This window comes from Papaver somniferum, unplaced genomic scaffold (assembly GCF_003573695.1).
Source record: "Papaver somniferum cultivar HN1 unplaced genomic scaffold, ASM357369v1 unplaced-scaffold_21, whole genome shotgun sequence".
Taxonomy (NCBI): Eukaryota; Viridiplantae; Streptophyta; class Magnoliopsida; order Ranunculales; family Papaveraceae; genus Papaver; species Papaver somniferum.
Window position 1 is genome coordinate 15,175,905 of NW_020631041.1, and position 24,543 is coordinate 15,200,447.

At 37.7% G+C, this 24,543-nt stretch overlaps 4 protein-coding genes across 5 annotated transcripts; 3 read left to right on the forward strand and 1 right to left on the reverse strand.

Annotated features, from left to right (window-relative positions):
* Nucleotides 1–2,071: 2,071 nt before the first annotated feature.
* Nucleotides 2,072–3,155, reverse strand: LOC113339999 (transcription factor bHLH162-like). Its single transcript, XM_026585211.1, has 3 exons — nt 2,921–3,155; nt 2,366–2,750; nt 2,072–2,253 (listed from the first exon to the last, which is right to left on the reverse strand). Exons 1-2 carry the CDS (start codon nt 3,068–3,070, stop codon nt 2,412–2,414), a joined length of 489 nt encoding a protein of 162 aa, XP_026440996.1. The 5' UTR covers nt 3,071–3,155; the 3' UTR covers nt 2,072–2,253; nt 2,366–2,411.
* Nucleotides 3,156–15,305: 12,150 nt separating this feature from the next.
* On the forward strand, nt 15,306–22,103 carry LOC113339998 (beta-amyrin synthase-like). 2 transcript variants are annotated; one of them, XM_026585209.1, is made up of 18 exons: nt 15,306–15,512; nt 15,639–15,830; nt 15,914–16,003; nt 16,104–16,301; nt 18,706–18,790; nt 18,881–19,047; nt 19,133–19,321; nt 19,396–19,509; nt 19,661–19,780; nt 19,935–20,057; nt 20,164–20,262; nt 20,377–20,433; nt 20,526–20,572; nt 20,657–20,800; nt 21,090–21,267; nt 21,388–21,468; nt 21,568–21,651; nt 21,833–22,103. In XM_026585209.1, exons 1-18 carry the CDS (start codon nt 15,306–15,308, stop codon nt 21,950–21,952), a joined length of 2,295 nt encoding a protein of 764 aa, XP_026440994.1. In that variant the 3' UTR covers nt 21,953–22,103. The 2 variants fall into 2 exon arrangements, with proteins under 2 accessions (XP_026440994.1, XP_026440995.1); XM_026585210.1 differs by lacking the exons at nt 15,306–15,512; nt 15,639–15,830; nt 15,914–16,003; nt 16,104–16,301 and adding an exon at nt 18,182–18,369.
* Nucleotides 22,104–22,630: 527 nt separating this feature from the next.
* Nucleotides 22,631–23,442, forward strand: LOC113339660 (beta-amyrin 28-monooxygenase-like). Its single transcript, XM_026584899.1, has 2 exons — nt 22,631–23,191; nt 23,248–23,442. Exons 1-2 carry the CDS (start codon nt 22,631–22,633, stop codon nt 23,440–23,442), a joined length of 756 nt encoding a protein of 251 aa, XP_026440684.1.
* A 391-nt stretch (nt 23,443–23,833) lies between these two features.
* Nucleotides 23,834–24,331, forward strand: LOC113339661 (beta-amyrin 28-monooxygenase-like). Its single transcript, XM_026584900.1, has 2 exons — nt 23,834–23,923; nt 24,023–24,331. The coding sequence occupies exons 1-2, from the start codon at nt 23,834–23,836 to the stop codon at nt 24,329–24,331; spliced, it is 399 nt and encodes a 132-aa protein (XP_026440685.1).
* Nucleotides 24,332–24,543: the final 212 nt, after the last annotated feature.

Consider the following 24,543-nt stretch of genomic DNA (forward strand, 5'->3'; position numbering starts at 1 on the left):
CGTGGTAAAGTTATTGGGATGATACCATCGACCTGAATTCGAATAAAGTCATTAGGTGATGATACCGGCGGTGTGAGTTCGAAACTCGCTAGCATCAGATTCTTTACCAATCAAAGAAAAAATACAAAAAGAAAAAAGAAAAAATAAATCAGAATGGAAGTATAATGTGGCTGACAGTGGAGAGAGTGGATGTACATTCTAATTCTCTGGAAGTATAATGTGGCTGACAGTGGAGAGAGTGGATGTACATTCTAATTCTCTCTCAGTTCCCTCGTTCCAAATTAGATGAGCTAGTTGTAGTTTGCACAATTCTTAAGGCAAAGAAGAAAGGGGAGTATGTTCAAGTATGTTTTATCATTATATCCTTATGGATAATAATTAGTAAAATTTAGAAATGGTTTATCTATTAATCTATACAACAGTTTTTCTTAAACTTTATACTGTTCGAAAACATTTTAAAATATCTGCATAACGAATATAAACTTGGTTATCAAATTATGCATATTTCTTATAATAATAACAATTAATTAAAAGAATAGTTTTAGAGATATCGCGTTGATTAGAGAGATAACTTGTCTATTTATGGGACAAAATTTTAAACCAACTAGTTCATCTAATTTAGGAGGGTGGAGTATTAAAATGAAAATACAATGCGGCTAATAGAGTGTACATTTTTTAAAAACGAATAGGAGCTACAGGGTTCTTTAACAGTGGTTCTGTATGAACCTGAGACCCACGATGAAAAATGGGTTTTTTAACGGTGGTTCTCCATGAATGGAGATATTAGACAAGGTAAAAACCGTCCCCTGACATGGAATGGACTCCGCCAATACGGAGTTAGCAGGGGCCACTTATGGTGAGGTGCATTAAAAGTTTTGTGAGGAGCCGTTTTGTCATGGTTTTTTTGTGTGCGGTTACTGCTCAACATACGCGATAGATCTAGGCCATATACGCAACACACTGCGGTATATATGAGTTATAGGCGAGAACCCTGTGACTAGCACAGTGGATTCTCATCCTTCTCTCCATAGGGGAGACCCGGGATCAATTCCCGTTGTACGCACAAAATGTGCAGTTGTAATATAGTTGGGGTTTAGGTGGGCTGGCTGACAGTGGGACCAGCCCGTATGGCTGGGCTTAACTAGGGGTAAGGCCCAGCTTTCACTGATCAAAAAAAAAGGTCAGTTATAGGCCATATACGCAACACACTGCAGTATATGTTAGTTATACTTGCAAGATCTGACAATTTTTTTTTGCTAGGTGGCAGTTTGTTTTGCTAGGCTACCCACTAATTCATTGGAAAACTTTTTGGGAAATAAAAACAAAGTGTTTATTACCTAAAAAAATGGAAAAAAAAAGTTATTCGTAGACCTACCATTATTAGTTTAAAAAGAGAAAAAGAAAGTGCAAATACCCTTAAACATGTTTTACACCCATTCTTTTCAAAGAAAAAAAATGTTTCACACGCATCTAATATTTCAAGGATTTTTATTAGATATAACTATCAAATAATTTAAAATTTGACAAATTCCACAAATTTTATTCGTTAGATATACTTCGTAATATATTTTATTTATTCGACAATTATATCGCTAATGAATAGAGTTTATATCATATTTAATTCAAAGGTTATTTAAGGTTTTGTTTGTTAAAATTTATGATTATCTAATTATACCTACGGATAACCATAAACAGAAAAATGATTTGATATAACCATTTTTTTGTGATAAATTTTAACAAAAAAATAATAGATTATTTACAAAAAAAGAGTTCAAAAAGAAGAAAAGAGAACAATAATCTAAGTATTTTATTTTTTTTCTCAAGATAGTTTATAGAAAAATAAGGGAGAAAAGCTATTCAATTTGGTTAAAGATAATAATTGAAAAATAGCCCATTTAATAAATTTAAGAAAAATGAATCCCTCAATAAAATTTTCTTAATAGTAGGGACGACCCCTAAATTCATGAAATGATGGGTTTTGCGTACAAGAACTATTTTGTTTTGGATGATACATGTTCGGCCGGAGAAGTAGAAGTTTGGGTGAACTTGGTTTCTGTGAAGCATGAACATATCTTCAAGAACACATGATTGACAGTTTCTGGGAAGCATAAACATATCTTGGGTGTAGAGAAACAGAGATACTAGAGGTAACTTTTACATAAGAGGAACTATGGCAGGCAATTAAGCATAAACTAATTCCTTCAATCTATCACGTATCTTTGTAGTCTCAACCCCAAGTCTAGAACATCTTACCTGCAAAATAAACATAATGGTAGCATCTTTAAGAGTTACAGTAATCCATTAAGGCAAGTAGTTGGCGTGGGAATGTTATATATTATGAAATTATATATGTTTATAAGTTTACCTGAGAGTGAATTGTGTGGTAAATCTTATCATTAACCGTAGCGAAACTAGCACATAACTTCAGCTCCATGTTCTTCAAGGATGTTAATAAGTTCATAAAGCATGAAGTTTTTGTTCAAACCAGTTAGAACTACCACTACCATAGCATCTTCCAAGTCTTTAACTTCAAGTATAGGCAAATTCGCTCCTGGTAAATTCGTCTTAGTCATGGTAGAAGTACTTGAGGATGAAGAACTACTACTAATACTGTTGATGTTGGTAATTTCTTGTTCACCTCCGTGAATCATACCCTGTTTCTTTCTCTTCAGTTCATCTATTCTCTTTTTCAATTCTTGTATATAAGCAGCTGCATTGTCAAACTGATCTATCTGCGGCTTACATGCATCCTGCTCAAGAAAATTTCTAGTAATTAAGTTTGTGTCTAGTTAAATCTTCGCCAAGAGTACGTTGCCGGATGATATGCACGCATGATTACCTCTCATGAAGTTAAAACTTGTCCGGCATGGGTGAGTGTGATGTATATATATATATATATGCATGTCAAGCGGTACTTTACCTTATTAGAAGAATGTTTTTGGTGAACAATAGTACTACTTGTAGGAGTGATAAGAGAGACAAGTTTGAAGCAAAGAGCTTTCATCTGGATTCTTCTATTCTTTTCAATAGTTTTCCTATCAATTGTACCACTTTTCTTGCAAGTTTTCATGTTTTCTTTGTTTGATTTAAAAAAACTCCAAATTTAGAAGCAACTTGTAAAATGAAAAGTACGGTATGAGAAAGAGTGAGTTGATCTTTAAAGACTAATGAATCTCCCGTACTTAAGAAAACGGGAGACCAAATGAAATACCAACAGAATGGATAAGAACGAGTATGGAACCAACCACACAGTTGTTGACAGGATAGCAAAAATTTAGCTAAGACAAAAGGTATACTTGTTTGGCCGTTGTAGTTATAACAAGTGTCTGGCGGGTGCTTTTCCAACAAAGTGATGAGCGCACTATCTAGAAGTGACAAGGAAATACAAGTTCACCTCATTGTCTTTTGTTGTGTCACAGACAGACCCGTGAACTTTATTGCTATTCGTCGCGTGCGAACTGTTTTCATATGCGCAGAGAGAGTATTGGCATTATTCGAGCATAAAACTAGTGTTGGGCTAGAGTAAGTTTACAAGCTGGGTGTTTTCATATGGCAATTAATTCCATCTGTGATCACTTGTGTAATTTTGAACAAGCGTAACAAGAGAAGTTCTGAAGAAAATTATCTCTACAAAACCTGATTGTATTTCACCCTTCACTTGGGAAGTCTGGAGTGCATGTCAACTAAAACAATTTTATGAATACAGTCCTTTCTAGACATACATCAGCGACATTACATCCTCACAAGCCTCAGCGACATTATTAAATAAGTAGAAAGTAAACTTTTGAAAGTTCCTCTGACCCTATCCATAAAAAGAGGGGAATGCAAAAGTTCCACTAACTTCCTACCGGTGGAAATCCAACTTTCCCCCTTTTACGCTCAAAGAGATAGAAGGATAGCGAACTCCATTGTACTACATTCTAAAGTAAATGTGCAATTTGAAGTACTCCATTCGCACTGCTTGATTCTGCAGATTACATCCCCAGTAACCCATTTGATCTTGTTTGAAAGTAGCTAGGCAGAGCCCCTTAAAGTTTCATTGATGACTTCAGAGTAGCTGTTGGACTCTTGTAGATATTGATAGTGAAGTGACCATCTTCAGAAGGCCCCAAGACCTTTGGTTTCTTGTTGGAGAAAAAATAATATATATTAAAAGGATTTTGTTATTTTGTGCATCTATGCACAAGATGAGAGCTAATAATTGGCATGGACAAGATAACAGAATCTTTTTTTTTTTCGATAAAGTTTTGTTCAAATTATAAAAAATAAAAGTGTGGTTGGGGGCTTCAAGTCCCGACCTTAAAAACTCGGGGGACAAGATAGGGAAACCATCTTACTTGAGGCTGGAAACCCTCATTTTAATTTAAATGCTAAAAAAACTCCAATCGTAATTTCACTGCCCTGACAGTAGTTTTGAAGAGTCGTTGCTAGCGGAATCCTTATAGAAATTTATAGAGACGACAATGACCATCATCGTATCTTAAAGAATCCTATTATTGGGGCTTAAAGTGTTTGGAATTTGGGGGCTTAACGTGCTATGTAACATACTCAGTGGGATAAGGGGAAACTAAGTTATTTGAAAAGTCAAATATACCCTTAACCATTATTATACCTAAAATCAAAACTAAATCAAATTTCAAAACCAAAATTAATTCACCTAACCTTTTTCCTTCTTCTTCTTCTCAAAATGAAACAAAACGTTGATTTTTTTTTTTTATCAAAATCAAACAAAACCTTGAATTTTATTAAGATTTATTCTCAATATGAGAAGATCAGGACGATTTGGATTATCATAGACTTGTTATGATTCTATTGTATATAAATACTGTAACTACTAGAAATCCAGTAGTACACCCAAAAAGAAAAACAATTAAGATCTAAGACATGATAAAGTAATATGAACCAAGAAATCTTTATTGATGAATTCTAAGGAAACAAAATACAAGTTCTTGAACACAAGGAAACCCTAACCTCACTCTCTACCCTAAGCTCTTTTCTCTCTCAAAAATCCGATCCCTCATGCCTTGCCCAAGTACCTCTATTTATAGGCCAATCAATCTTAATGGGGTACAACTCATTTTACTTCGCCAAGTTCTTTCGGGGATGCTTTATACTTCGCCCAGTCCATTTTCCATAAAGTTTTTCCCCTTATTTCGCCATCTTCACATGGGCTTGTCGGGACACCTGTCTCTTTTCTTGATCCCCAATACATTTACTTCGCAATCTATCTTTTCAACCAAGTTATCGTACTTCGCCCTTCCAATTTCTTCGTTGGCATCTTGTTGGGTACTCTAGCTTGGTCTTTCGTAACTTATATTCTTTGTGTAAGTTTCCTTGCTTCTGTATGATACTTCGCAGGATTGGTCGGTGATGAGGTAATTCTGACATTCGAATTGACAAGTCCCTAACTGAGATCTGTAAGTGAGATTTCCTAGTCATGCTTCTTCCTTCTGTGTTCGACACGTGGCGAGTCTATTTCGTGTACCCACATTTTGCCTTTTCTTATTCCATTCAAGCCATACGAGAATGGAATAAGAACCGCTTTGGATTCCCTAACCGCCACGTTCTCCACTTTTCTGCTTCCACGTGTCCACGTTCTCTGAGTAACCGTCTGTTATCAGTTAGCATACCTCGAACATGTCGTCAACCCGTTAAGCCGGTCATTTTTTCTGTGCTATTTATATCCCACTTGATTTAGGTCTGGGATTTCTTTTCATCTTCCCTTATTCCGCGTTCATCTAGTTTTTGCGCTTTATCCTTCTTCTGTTATTGTTGCTATCTTTCTCAATCTTTTACTTTTTTTTCGTTATCATGGAACCCAAGAAGATTTCCGCGACTATCTTACACAAATCTCTTGAAGAATTGCAAGCATATTTTCACAAGATGAGTTTAACCCTAACTCCCGCCGTTGATTCTTTTGTGAGTCCACCTGTTTCTGCTTCTCAGGACATAGAACTGAACTACAGGTGGATTCAGTCGGATATTTGGACGTCCGACAAGATGATCGTCAATTTGGGCCAGTTGAGGGCTGGACTATCTTTCCCTCTTTACGATCCTTCTAACCCCATCTTTCTCGAGATTTAGGGTAAGTTCCAATGTGGAGTTTTTCAACTCTCTGGTAACGCAATTCGCATCTCCAGCGAGTTTAGGATTCACTCAAGTAATGGTGTTTCCCAAGTCCCATCAACAGCTGAAGAATTCGATTCTCGTGATTTTAATGTGGACTCCTTCGTGGCCAACTACTCAGCTAAATTTACCAGCACGAGAGAGTACCAGGAGTGGGGCATTGATCTTGTTCGAAATGTTGTTACTGCTCCGACCAAAGATCTTCTGTTAGATGTGGATTCCTAACTTCGCCTCTCTTGTGATGATGATTGGGCGATGTTTCCTCTAGTGGTTGGTAGCCTTCTGTTTGGGGTTTTGACGAAAAGGGAGCTCCTCGCCAGGGTCCTCTTCCTAAACACTGCTATCTCGCTGGTTGCGTTCCCTCGAGACTTCGGTGGTCTGTGCCAGCCGAGGTATGTTTATCTTCCTTATGATTTATCTTGCTTCGGGGCCCAATCTCGTTCTTACGTTCCCCTTTTCTTTCAGTTCATGATGCCTGTTGCTGGTCTTCTAAAGATGCCCAATGGGAAGGTTGTTACTTCCGAGTCTTTAACACCCAAACGGGTATCTACCTCGCCTATTATTTTCTTCTTGTGATATCTTTAAATTCTAACCTTCTATTCTTCTCAGGATGACTCTCTTCTTGCGAAGCAGCCTGTTCATGAGTCAACTAAGGGGCGAAAAAGGCGTGATCATCCTGTTCCACCTCCTCCTTCTTCTCAGGTATTTTTACTTCGTCATTATTGTTGCTTCGCATACTTCATCTTTTTAGTCATTTTCCCTAAAGAACTCATTATCTCGCAGACTAGTGTTCCCCCTCCTGGCGGGTCCAAGAGGCAACGAAAAGTCTTGGATCTGGCTGCTTTGACCGCAGTTCCAAGTTCAGTCGTACTTTCAAGTCTCTCTACTCCTCCCAAGCTTCAACCTTCTCAGCCTCGCACAACTCCTCCTCCCAAAGTGGCTGATCCTCCTGTTCATCCCAAGGTTGTACGTCTGAAGAAATCCACAGAGGATCCCTCTGCTGGCGAGAAGAATAAGCAAGCGGCTCCATCTGTGCTGTCTAACCCTCTCTATGATCCAGATATGAAATTCCTCCAAGATATTTACGACAAAGCTCGCGAAGACCCATCCATGAGGTCTCGTGCCTTAGAATCTCTGATGACTTTTAGTTCTGATCCGTCCGTACTACTTAACGCCTCCATGAACTTGTCTCTCCAACAACACTCAGCTTTGATGAACCAGGTGAGCCTTTTATACTTTTCCTGTTATGCCTTCTTCCTGTCCGAGATTTATTTCTTGAATTACGATTCTTCAATTCGCAGGAGGTCTACCGTCACATGGACAGCCTCGTGGAAATTATACTTGTTCGCGAGAAACCAAAGAAGGACGAGGCTCAAATCAAAGTTTTGACAAAGGAGCTTCAAGAGGAGAAAGAGCATTCCAGTAAGCAAAGTCAGAAGATAGAAAAGCTTTTAAGTAAGTTCCCTCCCCTCGCAGAATCATTCTTTGCCTTTGCTTTTACTTCTGTTATTTTCTTATTTTGTATTTCGTCAAGCTCGCTGTATGAAATGCCAAATGGATTCCTCCGAAGCATCTGCCTCTTTAGAAGATATTTGTATGCTGAGAATCTGAACCTCGTGACCCAAAATGACTGCTATGTGTCCGAGAATCTAATTTTGAATGAAAAGGTCGAGACTCTTTTTTCACAAGTGGACCGCCTGTCTATTAATTGTTCTTGTAACGAGGAATTAAATTACCATCTTCACGACGAGAATGAGCGTCTTAGGTATGATCTTCAACGGGTCAGCAACTCCCTTACTACTTCGAGGTACCTTCATTCCTCGTCACTAGCTAACTATAAGAGACTGGAAGAAGATAACTAGCGCGTGATCAAGAATAAAGATAAAGTGGTGGTTGATCTTCACAAATCTCGTAACAAGGTATATGGTTCAAACGAAGAGATCCATTGTTTATAGAAGAAAGTGGAACTTCTTCAAGCTCAGTTAGATAACTCATCTCGTCCTAGGTCTATCAAATCTTCTTCTCAAACCAAGTCCACATATTCTCGCAAGAACAAGGGTATTCTTGTCATTCAATCTGACAAAGATACCTCAAAGTCGGGTTACGGTACATGTTGGGACAATGCCTACCACGAGTTATGTGTTCAACTTCACGAGTCGGATCTAACAATCTCCAGGCTGGACCACTTGCATACCGACGTCCAAGAGACCTTGAATACCACTATCTTGCAAATGGAAGGTAGCCTTAGGTGCAGTGCGGAATACTATTGATTATGTTAGATTTCTAGTTTCTGATGTAGTTTTGTTTGGTTTTGCAGAATCTGAAGATTGTCACAAGAGCCAAGTCCTTCTCCTTTCCCGCAAAAGAGATGAATTTCGCACAAAGGTTTCTCGTCTGAAGAATGAGGTCAGTGATTTGAATGCTGACATGGATGAAATGATCGTAACTTCTGCGAAGGTAGCCAAGTTAGCTCACAAGAACACCCAGGACTATCTGGTTTCTCTTTTTGGTAATTTCTGCGACGAACATGACCTTCCTCGTCCTGCCTCTCCTCTGGAGGTGTTATCCGATGATGAGCAACCAAAGGATGATATAATCATCTCTGGCGAAGAAGAGAGGCTCAGCGAAGATGACGAGGAGCAAAATATCGACGACGCGAAGATCGAGGAGGAAGAATCCAAGGGTGCCTCTTCCAGTACTGGTGCTGGTCCTGGTGAGGCGGGTCATGCTTTCTATGATGACATCCCTCTTCAGAAACAATCTTAGTTTTTCTTCCTTCATATTTATGTCTAACTATCTTTGAAGCAATTTATCTTTCTGGGCGCTCCCAAGCTTGGGGGGCGGGGGGGAAACATCTTAATTTCTTTGGGTAATCTTTTGATTGAATTTTGTGTTACTATTATGATTTTCTATTTTATCAAGTATATACTTACCGAAGAAATACTTCAAAATAATGATTAAATTTAAAGCATATACTTGCCTCTTATTATTATTATTTATTTTTTTTGTATATTTCTTAGGTGTGGTCCAAGGCTAATCCATATCTCCCCGTAAGCTTTAGACCTTATGCTTTAAATCTTGCGAGCTTCTTTCTTCCCCTGGGGTTTACTAGGCATTTTCGTTGCATCTTATATTGAATTTATTCTATGCTTTTCACGTCGTCCCCCTCTTCAACTTCCTTATTTCACTTGTTCTTTCCTTTTCCTTTTATTGATAGGGTCTTACTTTGGCGGAACGCTGAGTCTTACGATGATAATGCTAAAGAAGAACATAAAATGTAAAAGTATATACTTGCCTCTTGTTATTGTTGAGCATTACCCGATCAAGGCGAAGTTGTGTGTCAGAGTCGCTTTGCCTTTACTGCGGTTTCACAAACTTTGAATCTCGCTAGATTTTTTATCTTCCTTATTTTCTTTTTGGAATTCATCAAGTGTCTCGCAGTAATAAGTCTTTATTCTCTTTCTGATTGTTACATGTTACTTTATACAAGGTCTTACCACGCCTCCTAATTAAGGTCTTATTGTGCCTCATCTTTCTTTAAGGATTTTAACTCGGCGAAGTCTCAGGCGCTTATTCCTATTTCGAATAATAATCCATCAACCTCGCCTTCACACTTATTTTCCCCCATCTCGTGACAATGCGACGAGTCTAGACATTCTCATGGATGTTAGTCCCATGACATTGCCGTCGTTTTTGGTCACAAAGCTCCCTAATATGGAGGGTGCCATCCCTTTATATTCCCCATGATTTCCCCTTCAAGGAGGTTAACCCTAACATGCATGTTGATCTCCTCCCATCCAGTTATTACGACATTCAGTTGTTTTCGTGGCTTCTTATCACCTTCGCCGATATGGCTTGGGGTTACGAAGTCACACCCTAAATGAGGTTTCTTTGGGATCGAGTGCATTGTAGCCAAGAATTTCCATACGAACATGGCCGATAACGCTCCAGACGATCGAGTGCATCGTATCCAAGGTAAACAATTTCTTTTAAATAGGTTTTACATAAAACAATTTTTGATGGACCAATTATCGACAAACTTACTCTTTGTGCATCTGGAATATTGAGATTGTTTTCCTTTACGGCTTCCATTTCGTCTTTTGAAGACATCCAATTGTGGAAAGATCTGCTCGAATCTTTTCTTAATGAGTTTCATCGATCTTCCATTATGATTTCCGTCTAATGCCACAAAAACAATTCGCACACGGTTCCAAAAAGCCTCAGAGGTTTCACTTATGAAAAAGAGTGCATCTTCGAAATTCTTTGATACCGTCACCCACGCTCTGACGATTGCAACATCTTCTTCAGTGGTGTAGGGAGTCACCATGTTTCTTCCTTTTTTTGCTACAATTGTGAGAGAGATGGAGAGGGAGTGTGTTTTGTGTGAAAAATTAAATAAGAGAAGGGTCATTTTATAGCCAAAAAATGACCCGACGGATAGTTTTTGAAAAAACTAGCCATTCCTCAAAAAACGCAACGCATTAACTCAATGCAGTTGAAGAATCACGGCCAGGAAGCATATAAACTTCTGACTGATGTTAGGTAGTTATGGCTTGGAGTTTGTTTACTTCCCCGCCGTTTACGTAGGTTACAGCTTGGTTGTTTCATGGATCCAAGCCGTAAATCTGAACTTTCCCAAAACTTCCCAGCTGTTCTTAATGCCTCCCAGCCGCAAATTCTTCTGTGATACTGATGTGATACCGATATTCAAAAATCTAGACCGTAACCGCAAATTCGGCTGGGACACATTAAGAACGGCTGGGAAGTTTTGGGAAAATTCATCTTTACGGCTTGGATCCATGAAATAACCAAGTCGTAACCGTCGTAAACGACGGGTAGTGAAGGAAATCCAAGCTATAACTACATAATGTCGGTCAGAAGTTTATATGTTTCCTGGCCGTAATTCTCCAACTGCATTGAGTTAATGCGTTGCGTTTTTTAAGGAACGGCTAGTTTTTTCAAAAACTATCCGTTGGGTCATTTTTGGCTATAAAATGACCCTTCTCCCATCTAATTTTTCAAACAAAACACACTCGCTCTCTATTTATCTCACAATTGTAGCAAAAAAAGGAAGACACATGGTGACTCCCTACACCACCGAAGAAGATATGGCAATCGTTAGAGCGACGCTCACGGTGAGAAAGCATGACGAAAATCAAGGCATTAACATGGGTGAAACTGATGCTTCTCAATTAAACCGTATATTTTTGGTCTTTGTGGCCATAGATGGTAATCAAAATGGAAGATTGATGACCAAATAAAGGATAGGTTCAAGGAGATTTACCAAGAAATGAAAGTTTTTAGGGTGCAATTAGCACGGGTGAAGGCTATGAGTCCCGAAATATTCTTTTTCAATAGAGCGAGTATGTGCAAATGTCTTCTAATTAAGTAAGTTTTGAATAAAATACTAACTTTACTTTTATTTGTTTTTTAGGTCGCCTGGGCTGTTGGCCGTTACCAAGTTATTCGTCGCAAAGAATTTGAGCATGAGAAATGCCATTGGATCACGAGAGAGTTTATTGAGATTTACAACCAACCTTGACTATTTAAGTGTATTACTCCATGTTTTATGTAATGGTAACATTATTGATGAATGGAAAGTGAAAAGTTTGATCGAATACGACTACAAAATTTACAAAGTCAACCAAAGTTACGGCTGGGAAACCCAGCCGTAAGTGTCTGTAAATATGCGAATCTTAAAAAACAGCCAGAATATGCTTCCGTAAATTTTTAAATCCCAACTGAAAAACCAGCTTCCAAACCGATATATCAATTACGGTTTGGTAAAGATGAAAACCCAGCCGATATAGCTGTTACGGTTAGGTCGTGGTTCATTATTCAAACCGTAAATATGAATTTTCAGTTTTATGATCAAAACGGCTAGGTCGTTCTGCATTAAAACCTGGCCGTAAATACTTGAAAAAACATAAAACAAAATGGTGTTTCATTCATTGAATCGGAAAAGCATATATATTTCATTACATTGATGAGATAGATCATAAAAATTAAAAACCTTATTCGTATCGGTCAAAATCATAGGTAGTATTTTCTAAGATGCGATAACTATCATTTTGTTGAAATTCTTTCCCATGAACTGCCTCATATTGGTGGTGAGCCCTCGACCACTATAGAAACAAATACTATATGTTAGATAATGTTACTCAAAATGATTTCTAATGAAACAACTTATTAAAAAACTTACTCTTATCGCACTTGGCATCCTGGGATTGGCTTCCTTTTGGGCTTTTATTTCCTTTTTGAAATCTTCGCATTCTTCAAAGACTTTCTCGAATCTCTCCTTAACGCTTGCAAAATTCTTCCATTACGATTTCTGTTTAGTGCAACAAAAATTATGAAAACACGGTTCCAAAAACACAAGGATGTTTGATCTATGTTAATGTCTAGATCTTCATCATGTTGTCTGACCGTCGCCCATGCTCTAACAATCGCAAAATCTTCTTCATTGGTGTAGGGAGTCACCATAATGTTTTTTTCTTATTTTTTTGGATGAGAAATAGATGAGAATGAATATGAGAGCTTATAACTAGGATTTGAGTGAGCAAGAGATGATAAAATGGTATCCTTTTATAGGGTTTAATGACATAACAATTATGTTTTTTGAAAACTAGCCGTTTAGTTTAAAAATAGGAGTCAAGCAATGCATTAAATGCATTGGTTGAGAGAGATCAGGCCTATAAACCGCTGGGTATCCTAGCCGTTGATTGCATTTACGGCTGGCTGTTGAACCGTAATTGATACACAGAAGACTCTGGTTAACTATTCGGCCAGGAGTTCATACTAACCCAGCCGTTTGTTTGAATTACGACTAGAAGTTCATACAAACCTAGCAGTTAATTTATATTACGGCCTGGAATCCTTTATCTTCGGACCGTAAATACCTGTTATGGCTGAGACGATAACATCTTCCCAGCCGTAAGCGTTAAATAAACTCAGAAATTTTCCTTTTCAACCGGATTTGAATCAATCAAAATTTCAATTGGGGGTTCATTTGAAATGTTTTCTAGACTAGTTTCAGGATATGTTTCATCAGTTTTTCTTCAAAGTTTTAAAAAAATTTCATCAAAATCATCCTTCTTCTTCTACTAGCTCAAAAAAAAAAAAAGTTTTGATTCTCAAGAAATTAATCACTAAATTAGCATAATCCAGTTGCTAATCGTGATTAGTTTAATTACTTAATCATCATAATTATCACTAATCAAACCAAGGGTATATTGGGGATTATGGGGTTGGAGGATAAGGGGTTATAAGAACCACTATTTCATGACCCCATTAAACCCAAAAACACATCTTCCCTACAACCCCAATAATAGGATTCATCGTAAAGGCCCCAACCATTGGATTTTGCAATTAAATAAAAGATCCAACCATTATTCCTTTGAAATATAATCAAAACGGCCTATGCCAGCAGATATATACTCCATGGACACACACTGCCAATATCATATGCATATTTTTGGGATGAATGGCTGCTTAGGAACCACATAACTCGCCACGTTTTTCTTGTATTCACACGTTTTCTCATTAAAGGATTTTGTAAGATTAATTATGGTTTTATAGGGCCACTAACAAACTTGTCTATTTTCAACATGTGACTAATATCATGATATGTTGGACCTACGGTAATGAATCCGCACTTTCATTGCTCCTTGGTTAAAAACAGCTATGGTGCACACATACAATATACAACCACATGTGTTTTGCTAGGTAAACAGTATGTTAGCTATGATGGGAAGTCAGATTTTATTGATGCCGTCCAGGGTTGGTAATATGAAACAAATTAAGTATCTCAACATTAACTAGGGGTGGATTTTTCTCGACTCCTTACTCTCATAGTTCAGAGATATATCCCCTTGTAATTTTCTTTCTTGGGTCCGGTTGTAAACAATTGTTCTTATTTCTCTAATATAGTCCCTTTTTCACGATCAGAAAAAAAAAAAAAAACAAAAAAAAAATTCCAGCCGCAGCTTGGGAGACTAATAGATGCTGTGAAAAAACTATAAAGTGGGCACAGTTGTAATCTCCGCCTAAAGCTGATTTTAAAGCCAATGGATTGGGGGTGCAACAATTGGCTCCCACGCCTAAAATTTGTAACATATTGGTTTTAAAGCCCATTTTCGACGAGACCTTATCATCGTACATGGCTTCGAAACAACCATATTCTTCTAGTGCTTTGCAAAAACGGTGGGCCAATAATCAGTTCCAGTGCCACAATAATTCATGATCCTTAATGAAGTGGATAATCAGAAGCTTATTGCCGGGTATTATAGATGATGATGACAAGGGACTATATTAGAGAAATGCAGGCGAAGACCAAGTCTGCAGGTACAAAATTCCAAGACTGCAGGCGGAAACCAAGACTGCAAATCAGTTTTAGGATATGGAGGACTCTGAAAATAGCCTGCAATTGAAAGACAGTTCGAAGTCACAAGTGCAGGATCAATTCCCAGTTGTGTAAGATCTGATTGCTGTCAAATGGCTTGAACGTATCCTCATCGCAGCTCCATAAAACCAAAGTTTGTTTGATCAATATGATAACTTCATAAACAGACTTAACTCTCCCCCCAAAGACACTCCCATTCCTCTGCTTCCAAATGTTCCACATTACCACGCAAGGGAGTAGCTTCCAAATCCTCCTACTTCTTCCATTGTGTGTGTGTGGTAACACATCATTTTTGATAACCTCTGATTCTTTTAATTCTGTAATGATCGTGTGCGGTGCCGGAATTTAGTAACTCGTCTTTTACCATCTGTGATCAGTCCATCCTTGTCGGATTATTTCTTTTCTTTTTTTTTTTAGATAAGAAGGGAGATATGGGTGCCATTAATGCGAGTTTAATAAAATTCACGAGCTTGCATTAAAAGAAATGGGCAGAAATCTTTCAGACGTACAATTATTTTTTTCTCCAGCCCTTCTCCGTGCATCAGTCAGTATTCAATTCCCTGCGTTCAATCAATACTCAGTACATTGGGAAATGGAAATATTGAAGTTGATGCCAACAGATTTTATCATACAATACTAAATGAATGGCTATCTTCAGATATCCATTTCTAGTGTGTTGCCGGAAATTTGAAGTAGAAACGTCTCTTCAGGCTTATTCATTCTCATTTCTCTTGGATAAGGTGCACACTAGCATTTGTATACCGTTGCAAATAAAGGTATGTGGAAACTGAAAGTCGGGTATACCGAAGGACCATTTAGTAAATGGCTTTCTAGCACGAATAATTTTGCAGGAAGACAAACTTGGGAATTTGATCCTGATGCTGGTACTGCTGAAGATCGAGCTGAAGTTGAAAAAGTTCGTGCAGAATTCTATGAGAATCGATTCCATGTGAAGGCTGCTGGGGATGTCCTATTGCGTTTACAGGTAGCTGTATCATGACACATTATGCGTATTACGTTGTACATTACTAAGTGCGCTTTGCGTATTTGATATGCCCAAAAGCAAGCTTGATTTTTGTGCTTATATAGATCTACTTTTGTATATATATAGAGATTGAGAGAAAATAAATATAAGATTGATCTAAGCATACCAGCAGTAAAGATAGTTGATGACAAAGAGATCACTTCTGAGGCAGTGACAACCACGTTAAGGAGAGCTGTCCGATTTCTTTCAGCGATCCAGTTAGATGGCGGCCATTGGGGTGCGGAAATCGGTGGGCCGACATTTTTCATGCCACCCCTTGTGAGTTTTGTCTTGGTTCAGTTTTTTGTTTTGTGTACAAGACTTGGCTTGACAACTTCAATTATTATAAGTTGTAATTGCAGGTTTTTGTACTGAAAATTACTGGAACTTTGAATACAATGTTGTCACCTGAACATATAAAAGAAGCCCTTCGTTACATGTATTGTCATCAGGTGTGTGTGCATGCATATACTTCAATATGGCTCATTTCATATCATTCTTGTCCGGTTGTCCGTACGTATTATGTTTCTAATGCATTAATTAATGTTACAGAATGAAGATGGAGGTTTTGGAACTCATATTGAGGGTCACAGTACTATGTTCGGCACTGCCCTGAACTACGTTTGTATGAGAATGTTAGGGGAAGGACCGAACGGTGGTAGAGATGATGCATGTGCAAGAGCACGAAAATGGATTCTTGATCATGGAGGTGTTACTTTAATACCTTCTTGGGGAAAGACCTGGCTTTCGGTACACACTTCTTTTTTAAGCATTTAATTTGTTGAACAAGTACCAGCATTAAACATGTAGCTGATGTCATCGTAGCGTGGTAAAACTATTTGGTGACAATATCAGTCACTAGCGTTTAGAACTCGTTAGCACCAAAATTTTTAACAATGGAAAAAATATCAAAGATGATGTTTTTAAATCTTCGAAAACGAACAACATAAAAATAGCACCTTCTTTAAGAAAAGTAAGAGGATTTTAAATTTTCAAAAATAAAATAAACGTGCCACATTCTTTTAAAGATGCTTATTCATTAGGTATTGGAATACATGATCACACTAATATTTTTTTTTCTCGGTAAATAAAAAGATATATGCGTGATCACACTAATATTGAATATAACCAATAAAAATTCCTGTTGATCAGTTATACTAAACCGTGATACTGAACCATACGAAAACCGCACATTTACAACTAAACCAAAAAAATGAGATTCCTTGTATTTCTGGGAGGCGGGGCTCGCCCATTGTATGTGGGTGGTTTCAAAGTAGCGGTCGATATAGAACTAGCCTTAACCAATACCTTGTTTGGTTATTGATTCTTTTAGATTTAAGTGTTGATTTTTGCACTAAGAGCATCTCCAATGTTAGGGGTGATGGTCATCTTATGCGGAGGTGTTACTAATATCTTTTAGTTGTGGGTCATTTCTATATGGATGATGTGTCATTAAACCTGTGGTCATAGAGAAGGTAAAGATACAGGAGGCGATACACATCGCGCGGGCTCAATCCCGCGAGTTGTACCACAAGAGAGAGAGGGGGTGGTCTCCTTATGATTCGGCGGATTTGCAGGGGCGGGTTTAGTGTGGGTCCCACCCCTCCTGTGTCTTGAGGTACAAGCCGTGGGATGTAAATCATTTTCCGGTGAAAATATGACTTTCTGGTTTACCGTTTCCTATGAGATGGCATCAATGTCATCAATTTTTATTAACGTCCACCTTAACATTGGAGATGAACTTTTGGTCAAAAAAATGTTAAATCCTATGTGTCATGACTTTTTAAAACCTCCACCACTAACATTGGAGATTCTCTAATACTTGACCGGCAATAGATCTTTTACGGGTTCTTTTCTTTACCACTCACCTGACTTAAAAACTCTAAAATAATAATCAGAGTTATTTTGAACCGGGTCCAAGAGTATAACTCAGTGGTATCTCATCAACTCCAGTAAGGAGGAAGGCGAGGGTTCAATCCCCATCGTCGTAAAGATTTGTAGTAGATTAGTTGTACAGTGAGTTGTTTGTAGTAGATTAGTTGTATAGGGACCTTTCTAACCATCTTCTTCTTCTTTTGTTTGTGTTAACTTTTCTTTCCTCACGAGATACAAATTGTGAATCTCGACTTTATGAAAATCTTATGAATGTCTAGGGACCATTCTAATCAAATCTCTAATTATGATTAGCTTGTTGATAATGCTGATGATCATGGGTATATACATAGTTATATATCATCAAATCTCTAATTAGCCTTACACTTTCTCTGGATCACTATATACTTAACTGATTGGATTTCAAGCTCAATTGAAAATTTCAATTTCAAATCAACCTTCCACAATTGGTTTTAGCCAACCAATTCCTCCAATAGGGAGGGGAGGAATGTGCACCCTGGTATTAGAGGGTGCACAAAGTTGGACTCCGAAAATGTACTCGACTCAAAAAAATTTAGAGTGAGTTGCAGGAGTTTCATGAGCCGAGTAGGCCCCGATCCAGACATCCAAACCAATTCAGATCGTGAGGTAGACCGTCACCCATTAAGTATAGGAAATGACTTCTTTGGCCCTTGTTGGTTTTCTCCCCATAAATCTCAAAGGGTTTCTCTTTTTTCTTCCGATTACAAAAATTCCAATCCAATTTTTGAAAAATTTCATTCTACAAACATCCAATGGATAACGGAGATGCAACCATGTTCTTGCTGAACAACCAGAACCAGAAACAGAATCCTCTTAAACCAAGGATTTTGATGTTCTTGGAGCTTCTAAACTTAAATGAGTTCAAAGCTCGTAAATGGTTTCCTCCTCGTTTCAATCATGGCTGGTACCGTATTTCTAATTTTTTTTTGTTGATTTTTAATGTAGGTTTTGCTTGAATTTAGGTTTCTTTGATTTTATCAGAAAAACCCAAATTCATTTAGGGCATAATTTTGATTTGGAAATGAAATGAGAAATAACAAATTAGTCAAAATTTGGGTATATTATAGCTTGTTATAAGAAATTTGGCAATGAATTGGAAAAATTCAATTTCATTTAATGGCAGCTGTTGAAAGATTAACCAAAATGCTAGTGTTCATCAAATCAGTGCCTGCAAGCAATTGATATCTTAGTGACATTGGATTCATAAATCTTGATAGATTGGTTCCCTAATGTGATGCAGATACTTGGAGTGTATGATTGGTCAGGGTGCAATCCAATGCCACCTGAGTTTTGGCTACTACCTTCCATTGTGCCTACACATCCTGGTTCGTACAATCCCATTCATTACGAAACAAGTACTATATATTGCAGTAATCGATTTCACTAATGCATGTTATATCAATGTATATATTTAGGCAACATGTGGTGTTTCTGTAGATTGGTGTACATGCCAATGTCATATTTGTATGGGAAACGTTTCGTTGGTCCAATCACAGATCTTATTATATCTTTAAGAAAAGAGCTTCATGTTCAACCTTACAATGAAATAAACTGGAACAAATGCCGTCATGCTTGCGCCAAGGTTGGTCATTAATGTTGGTTGAGATTCTATTTTAGGTTGCACTTTCATGTGCTAATTAATGTGGTCATATCTGTATGTATTCTAGGAGGACCTCTATTATCCTCATCCCTGGGTTCAGGATTTGGTGTGGGATTCTTTGCACTTAGTTATGGAGCCACTTTTAACACGGTGGCCTGGTTCTTTAGTGCGAGAAAGGGCTTTGGAATTAACAATGAAACACATTCATTACGAAGATGAGAATAGTCGCTACATCACCATCGCTACTGTGGAAAAGGTAAGGGTAAAACTGACCCCTATCTATGGTTGTTTCAGGATTTCAAAATCACTAATGAAAGTTATTCTACACAGTCCCTATGTATGCTTGCTTGCTGGGTGGAAGACCCCAACTCAGATGCATTTAAAAAACATCTCGCCAGAATCCCAGATTACTTGTGGGTTGCTGAAGATGGTCTAAGAATGCAGGTTTGTGATTAGCAGTTCAAGATGAGTATGTCAATTTAAAGTTGTTACTTGTTCGTTCTCAAGAAGCTGAAGATGCGGAGATGTCTCGTAGAATTACTAACTAATCACATATCGGTTAACTCCCCCTTGATTTGTTAATTGGTATTTGCAGAGTTCCGGAAGTCAAACGTGGGATGCTGGTTTTATTATTCAAGCACTTCTAGCAAGTGATCTTACCGAAGAAATTGGTGACACTCTTAAGAAAGGACACGATTTCATAAAGGCTTCACAGGTTCTTTACTACTATTACTTCTATAAACATTATTTTTATTTTTCTGCCTAATAATCACTTTCTTTCTAGGAGTAGTTTAAACTGTCTATACACGTGATGTCTACAAGAAACAGAAAAATACCCACACTCATGTATTAACTGCTGCGTGAATAAGGTTAAAGACAATCCTTCTGGTGACTTCCTTAGCATGTACCGTCACACTAGCAAAGGAGCATGGACTTTCTCAGATCAAGATCATGGGTGGCAAGTTTCAGATTGTACTGCAGAAGGACTAGTTGTAAGTTTTAATTTGTGTTTGTAGTTAAGTGCTAGCCTGCGTGTTTTGGTGATTTTCTTTTGTATTTTTCATGTAAATTTTTAACTTTAGCTCTTTAATTGGACAGAGTTGCCTCTTGCTTTCTCAATTACGGCCTGAAATTGTCGGTGAGAAAATGGCCAATGATCGTTTATATGATTCTGTTGATCTTCTACTTTCACTACAAGTAATTACTATCTATTGGCCTCCAATTTTTCATGATCTTAATTCCTAGTTATGAACTTAAATATGCACTATTTAAAAGATAATAAATATTCTAATTTTCTTCTACTGATTTTAGAGTGCTGATGGTGGTGTGGCTGCATGGGAGCCGGCTACATCTCCTAAGTGGTTGGAGGTATATCCTTGGCACATTTGAACTAAATTATAAGATACACGTTAAGATTTATGTTTTTAACAATGTCGGAAAACCTTTTTTATTTGCTTTAGGTTCTTAATCCCACAGAAATATTTGAAGACGTTGTTGTTGAACATGAGTAAGCTTTTATATTTACTACTGTCATATATCATTCTGTCAATAAAATGAATAAGGTCACTGCTGAAATATTAATTATTTTCAGATCAGTCGAATGTACGGCATCAGTTCTCCATGCCTTAGTGGTATTTATGGAGTTGCACCCTCAACATCGAAAGATTGAAATAGAAAATGCCATTGCCAAAGCCGTAAACTACATTGAACATACACAACATCCTGATGGTTCATGGTAAGTGTACATAAAAGAAAATGGCACATGAAGTTTTTGAACTATAGGAACTTATATCAGAATGCCCAGTTTTAGTATCTCATCTTTGTATAAGAAAAAACATCTCATCTGTTAACTAAAACTTATATATCCATGTGTTCAGGATTTGATTCATTGAATTTCTATCAGAACAATTTTGTGCACAGCTGCTTCGCTGTTCACAGAACATCTCTTTGAATAAAATCTTTTTTGTTACGCATTTATGATGCTGTGCTTGACTCCCTCCTAATAAGGATTTGTTTATGCAAAGGTATGGAGTTTGGGGAGTTTGTTTTATCTACGGATCATGGTGGGCACTACGAGGTCTAGCAGCAGTGGGAAAAAGCTACAAAAATAGCCAAACTGTATGTAAAGCTTGTGACTTTTTGCTATCTATACAAAGCAAATCTGGTGGTTGGGGAGAGAGTTATCTTTCGTGTCCAAAGAAGGTGATATAACAAGTCACTGTAATTACACTAAAGAAAAAAAAAGTGTATGTCTTCAGATTGAATAGGCTGCTCGTGATTCACGATGCAAATAACTCTTTTTATGCTCGTTAAAATCTTCAGGAGTATATTCCTCTGGAAAACAGCAAAACAAACTTGGTTCAAACTGGGTGGGCTTTGATGGCTCTTATTCATGGTGGTCAGGTAATTTCAGATATTATTTTTTTTTTTGATTCTGATTGTGAATGTAAAGAAAAAAAGAAAAGAAAACTTAGATTGTCCTTGCTTTTTCTTGCAAAATAGGCTGAAAGGGATCCAACTCCTCTCCATCGTGCGGCAAAAGTTCTGATTAATAGTCAAATGGAAAACGGGGATTTCCCCCAACAGGTAATTGTTCTTACATGTAAGGTACTTAAGAAGACTAATGAGCAAACTGCGTTATTAGTTAACCGTCCAGATGAATGCAGGCACGGTTTTCATGTTACTGCCTAAATCCGACCCTGAACAAATTGACCCATCCTCGAATTCATTGAGAAATTAATTTTTCTATTTATTTTGGTTTTGCCAGGAAATAACTGGAGCTTTTATGAGGAGTTGCATGTTACATTATGCAGCATATCGAAATGCTTTCCCATTATGGGCTCTTGCTGAATACCGTCGCAAGGTCTTAACCCCATCTTTAAGCTGACAACACCTCTAAATTTGCAATTATAGAACTGGAAACGATGATAATCTTGTTGATGATATAACTATATGTTTTTATTACTTCCCTTGGACTATGGATTATGTACAATCATTTACTACTTTTCGTTACAAAGAAATCATGTGCTTTTAGATGATAAAATTAGTGTGGGTTTTTGTAAATTTATATCGAGTCATTCACGACTAATAACGAACAATTCTCCATGATTTGCACGAGGTTAGTAATTTCTTGAATTCACAGTTTCGAGTCTTCTCTAAACTCTTTTTGAAGTTGTAATCGAATAGTTTGCACTTGGCACCTACCCGATTGTATATAAGAAAGAGCATGGCTAGGAAGGGGTCGGAATTGGGATGTTTATGAACTTACCTAACATGAGCAGCAAGCTCGGATTTTCTGGCAGAACTAGATAAGCGGATGAAGATTTGCCCGGCACACATTCCCAATAGGTAGATCTCCTCTGAAACTGTCAGATGATCTAGTTGTAAGATCAGCAGGCCATGGCAGTAATCAAAATAATGGGTCGATATGATGCAGATCAACAATTAAATTAAAAATAATTAAAAAAATGTTTTCCCTTTGAACCCTGAAAGAAATCAAAGATAAAAGAGAAGAAAATCTCTATATATACATAGAGAGAACCAGAGTTCGCTATCAGTGGCGAAAATGGATCCCATGATAATGCTCTTAATTTCCTTTCTTGTCATATCTATTTGTTCAATCAGTTTAACCTTCCTCCGGAGAAGAAAAATTACCACCACTCAGTCAGCCGCTGGTGGTATCAAGCAACTCCCACCTGGGAGCTCTGGTTGGCCGTTCATTGGTGAAACAATTGAGTTCTATAGAGCAGGTCTAGCTGGTGTTCCTGAGAAGTTTTTCTTTGATAGGTTTCGAAAATACTCATCTCAAGTATTTAAAACTTCATTGCTTGGTGAAACTGTTATCGTCATTGGTGGTACTGCTTCTGGCAACAAGTTTTTGTTTTCGAATGAAGGTAAACTCGTTAATGCTTGGTATCCCCCATCTGTTCGTAAACTCATACCGATAAGTAGTCATTTATCGAACGAACAAGACTATCTCAAGGCAGCTCGTAAGGCATATCCTAAATTTCTTAGCCAGGAAGCGGTGAAAAGCTACATTGGTATCATGGATTCGATGACAAAAAGACATTTTGAGACTCATTGGGATAAATACACTAGTACAAATGAAGAAATGGTCACCACTACGGTACACCCTTTAGTCAAAAACTACAGCTTCCTAATGGCCTGTCGTTTGTTGTTAAGCATGGATGTAGAGCAGGAAAGTCATCGACTCAGTGGATTACAAAAGTTGTTTGTTGTTGTGTTGAATGGCATCTTATCGATACCTATAGATTTGCCAGGAACACCATTCAACCTCGCCGTAAAAGCTTCCATACTGATAAAAAAGCAAATCACAACTATGATCAAAGAGAGGAAGCTCCGTCTGCTATCTCATGAAAACACGTCAAAGCGAGATTTGCTGTCACTGATGATCATGTTTAGTGAGGAAGACAGTGGCAAGTTCATGGAGGAAAATTTTATAGCTGATATGATCATGGGTCTCATTATTGCGGGGCATGACAGCACTACTTCCGTCATGACAATGGTCATGAAGTATCTTGTCGACTTTCCCAACGTTTACGACCAAGTCCTCAAAGGTATGCATATCCATACTTTATATTTGTCTATATACTCTCGTCTTAAGCCATCAAAAATATATTATTCATGTGTTTGCTTAAATTGGAGAACAGAACAAACCGAGATCGCAAAGTCAAAAGGAACGGAAGAATTCTTAACATGGAGTGACATTCAAAAGATGAAGTACTCGTGGAATGTGGTTTGTGAAGTAATGCGGCTTGCACCGCCTGGGCCAGGAGGTTTTAAGCAAGCCTTGGAAGACTTCGCATACGCAGGATATTTCATTCCGAAAGGATGCAAGGTGGGTTACTTGTAGTCTTACACACATGCAATAAGAAATGTACAGTTAAACTTTGTATTGCAGCCATTGATTTTTTTTTTATTTTTCCCACTGATGTAGCTATACTGGAGCTCAATAGCAACACACAAGAATCCGGATTACTTTCCGGATCCAGAGAAATTTGATCCTACCAGGTTTCAAGGTGACGGTCCGGCACCATTTACATTTGTTCCATTTTCAGGAGGACCTGGTACGTGCTCGGGCAAAGAGTACGTTAGAGTTCAAATACTTGTCTTCGTTCACCATCTCGTAATGAGGTACAAGTTGGAGAAATTAATCCCTTTGAATCCTATGGAGGAAGAGAAGTTAATTTTCAAGCCATTTCCATTACTTACCAAAGGGCTCCCTATTTGTATTCGTGCTCACTAGGAAGACGAAATAGGTCCATAGTGATGCGCTTTCATGTGCCGGTAATAATGCTGAATGTAACATTGAGTTTGCTTACTGCATATATAGTTCGATAAGTCTATCCAGTTCTTCTGTTCCTAATAATTATTGAACTATATTAAATCGACATTGTCGCATTGCAAATGACATGTTTAATACTAGAACACCGCTACCACAGTAATGAGGATCGACCG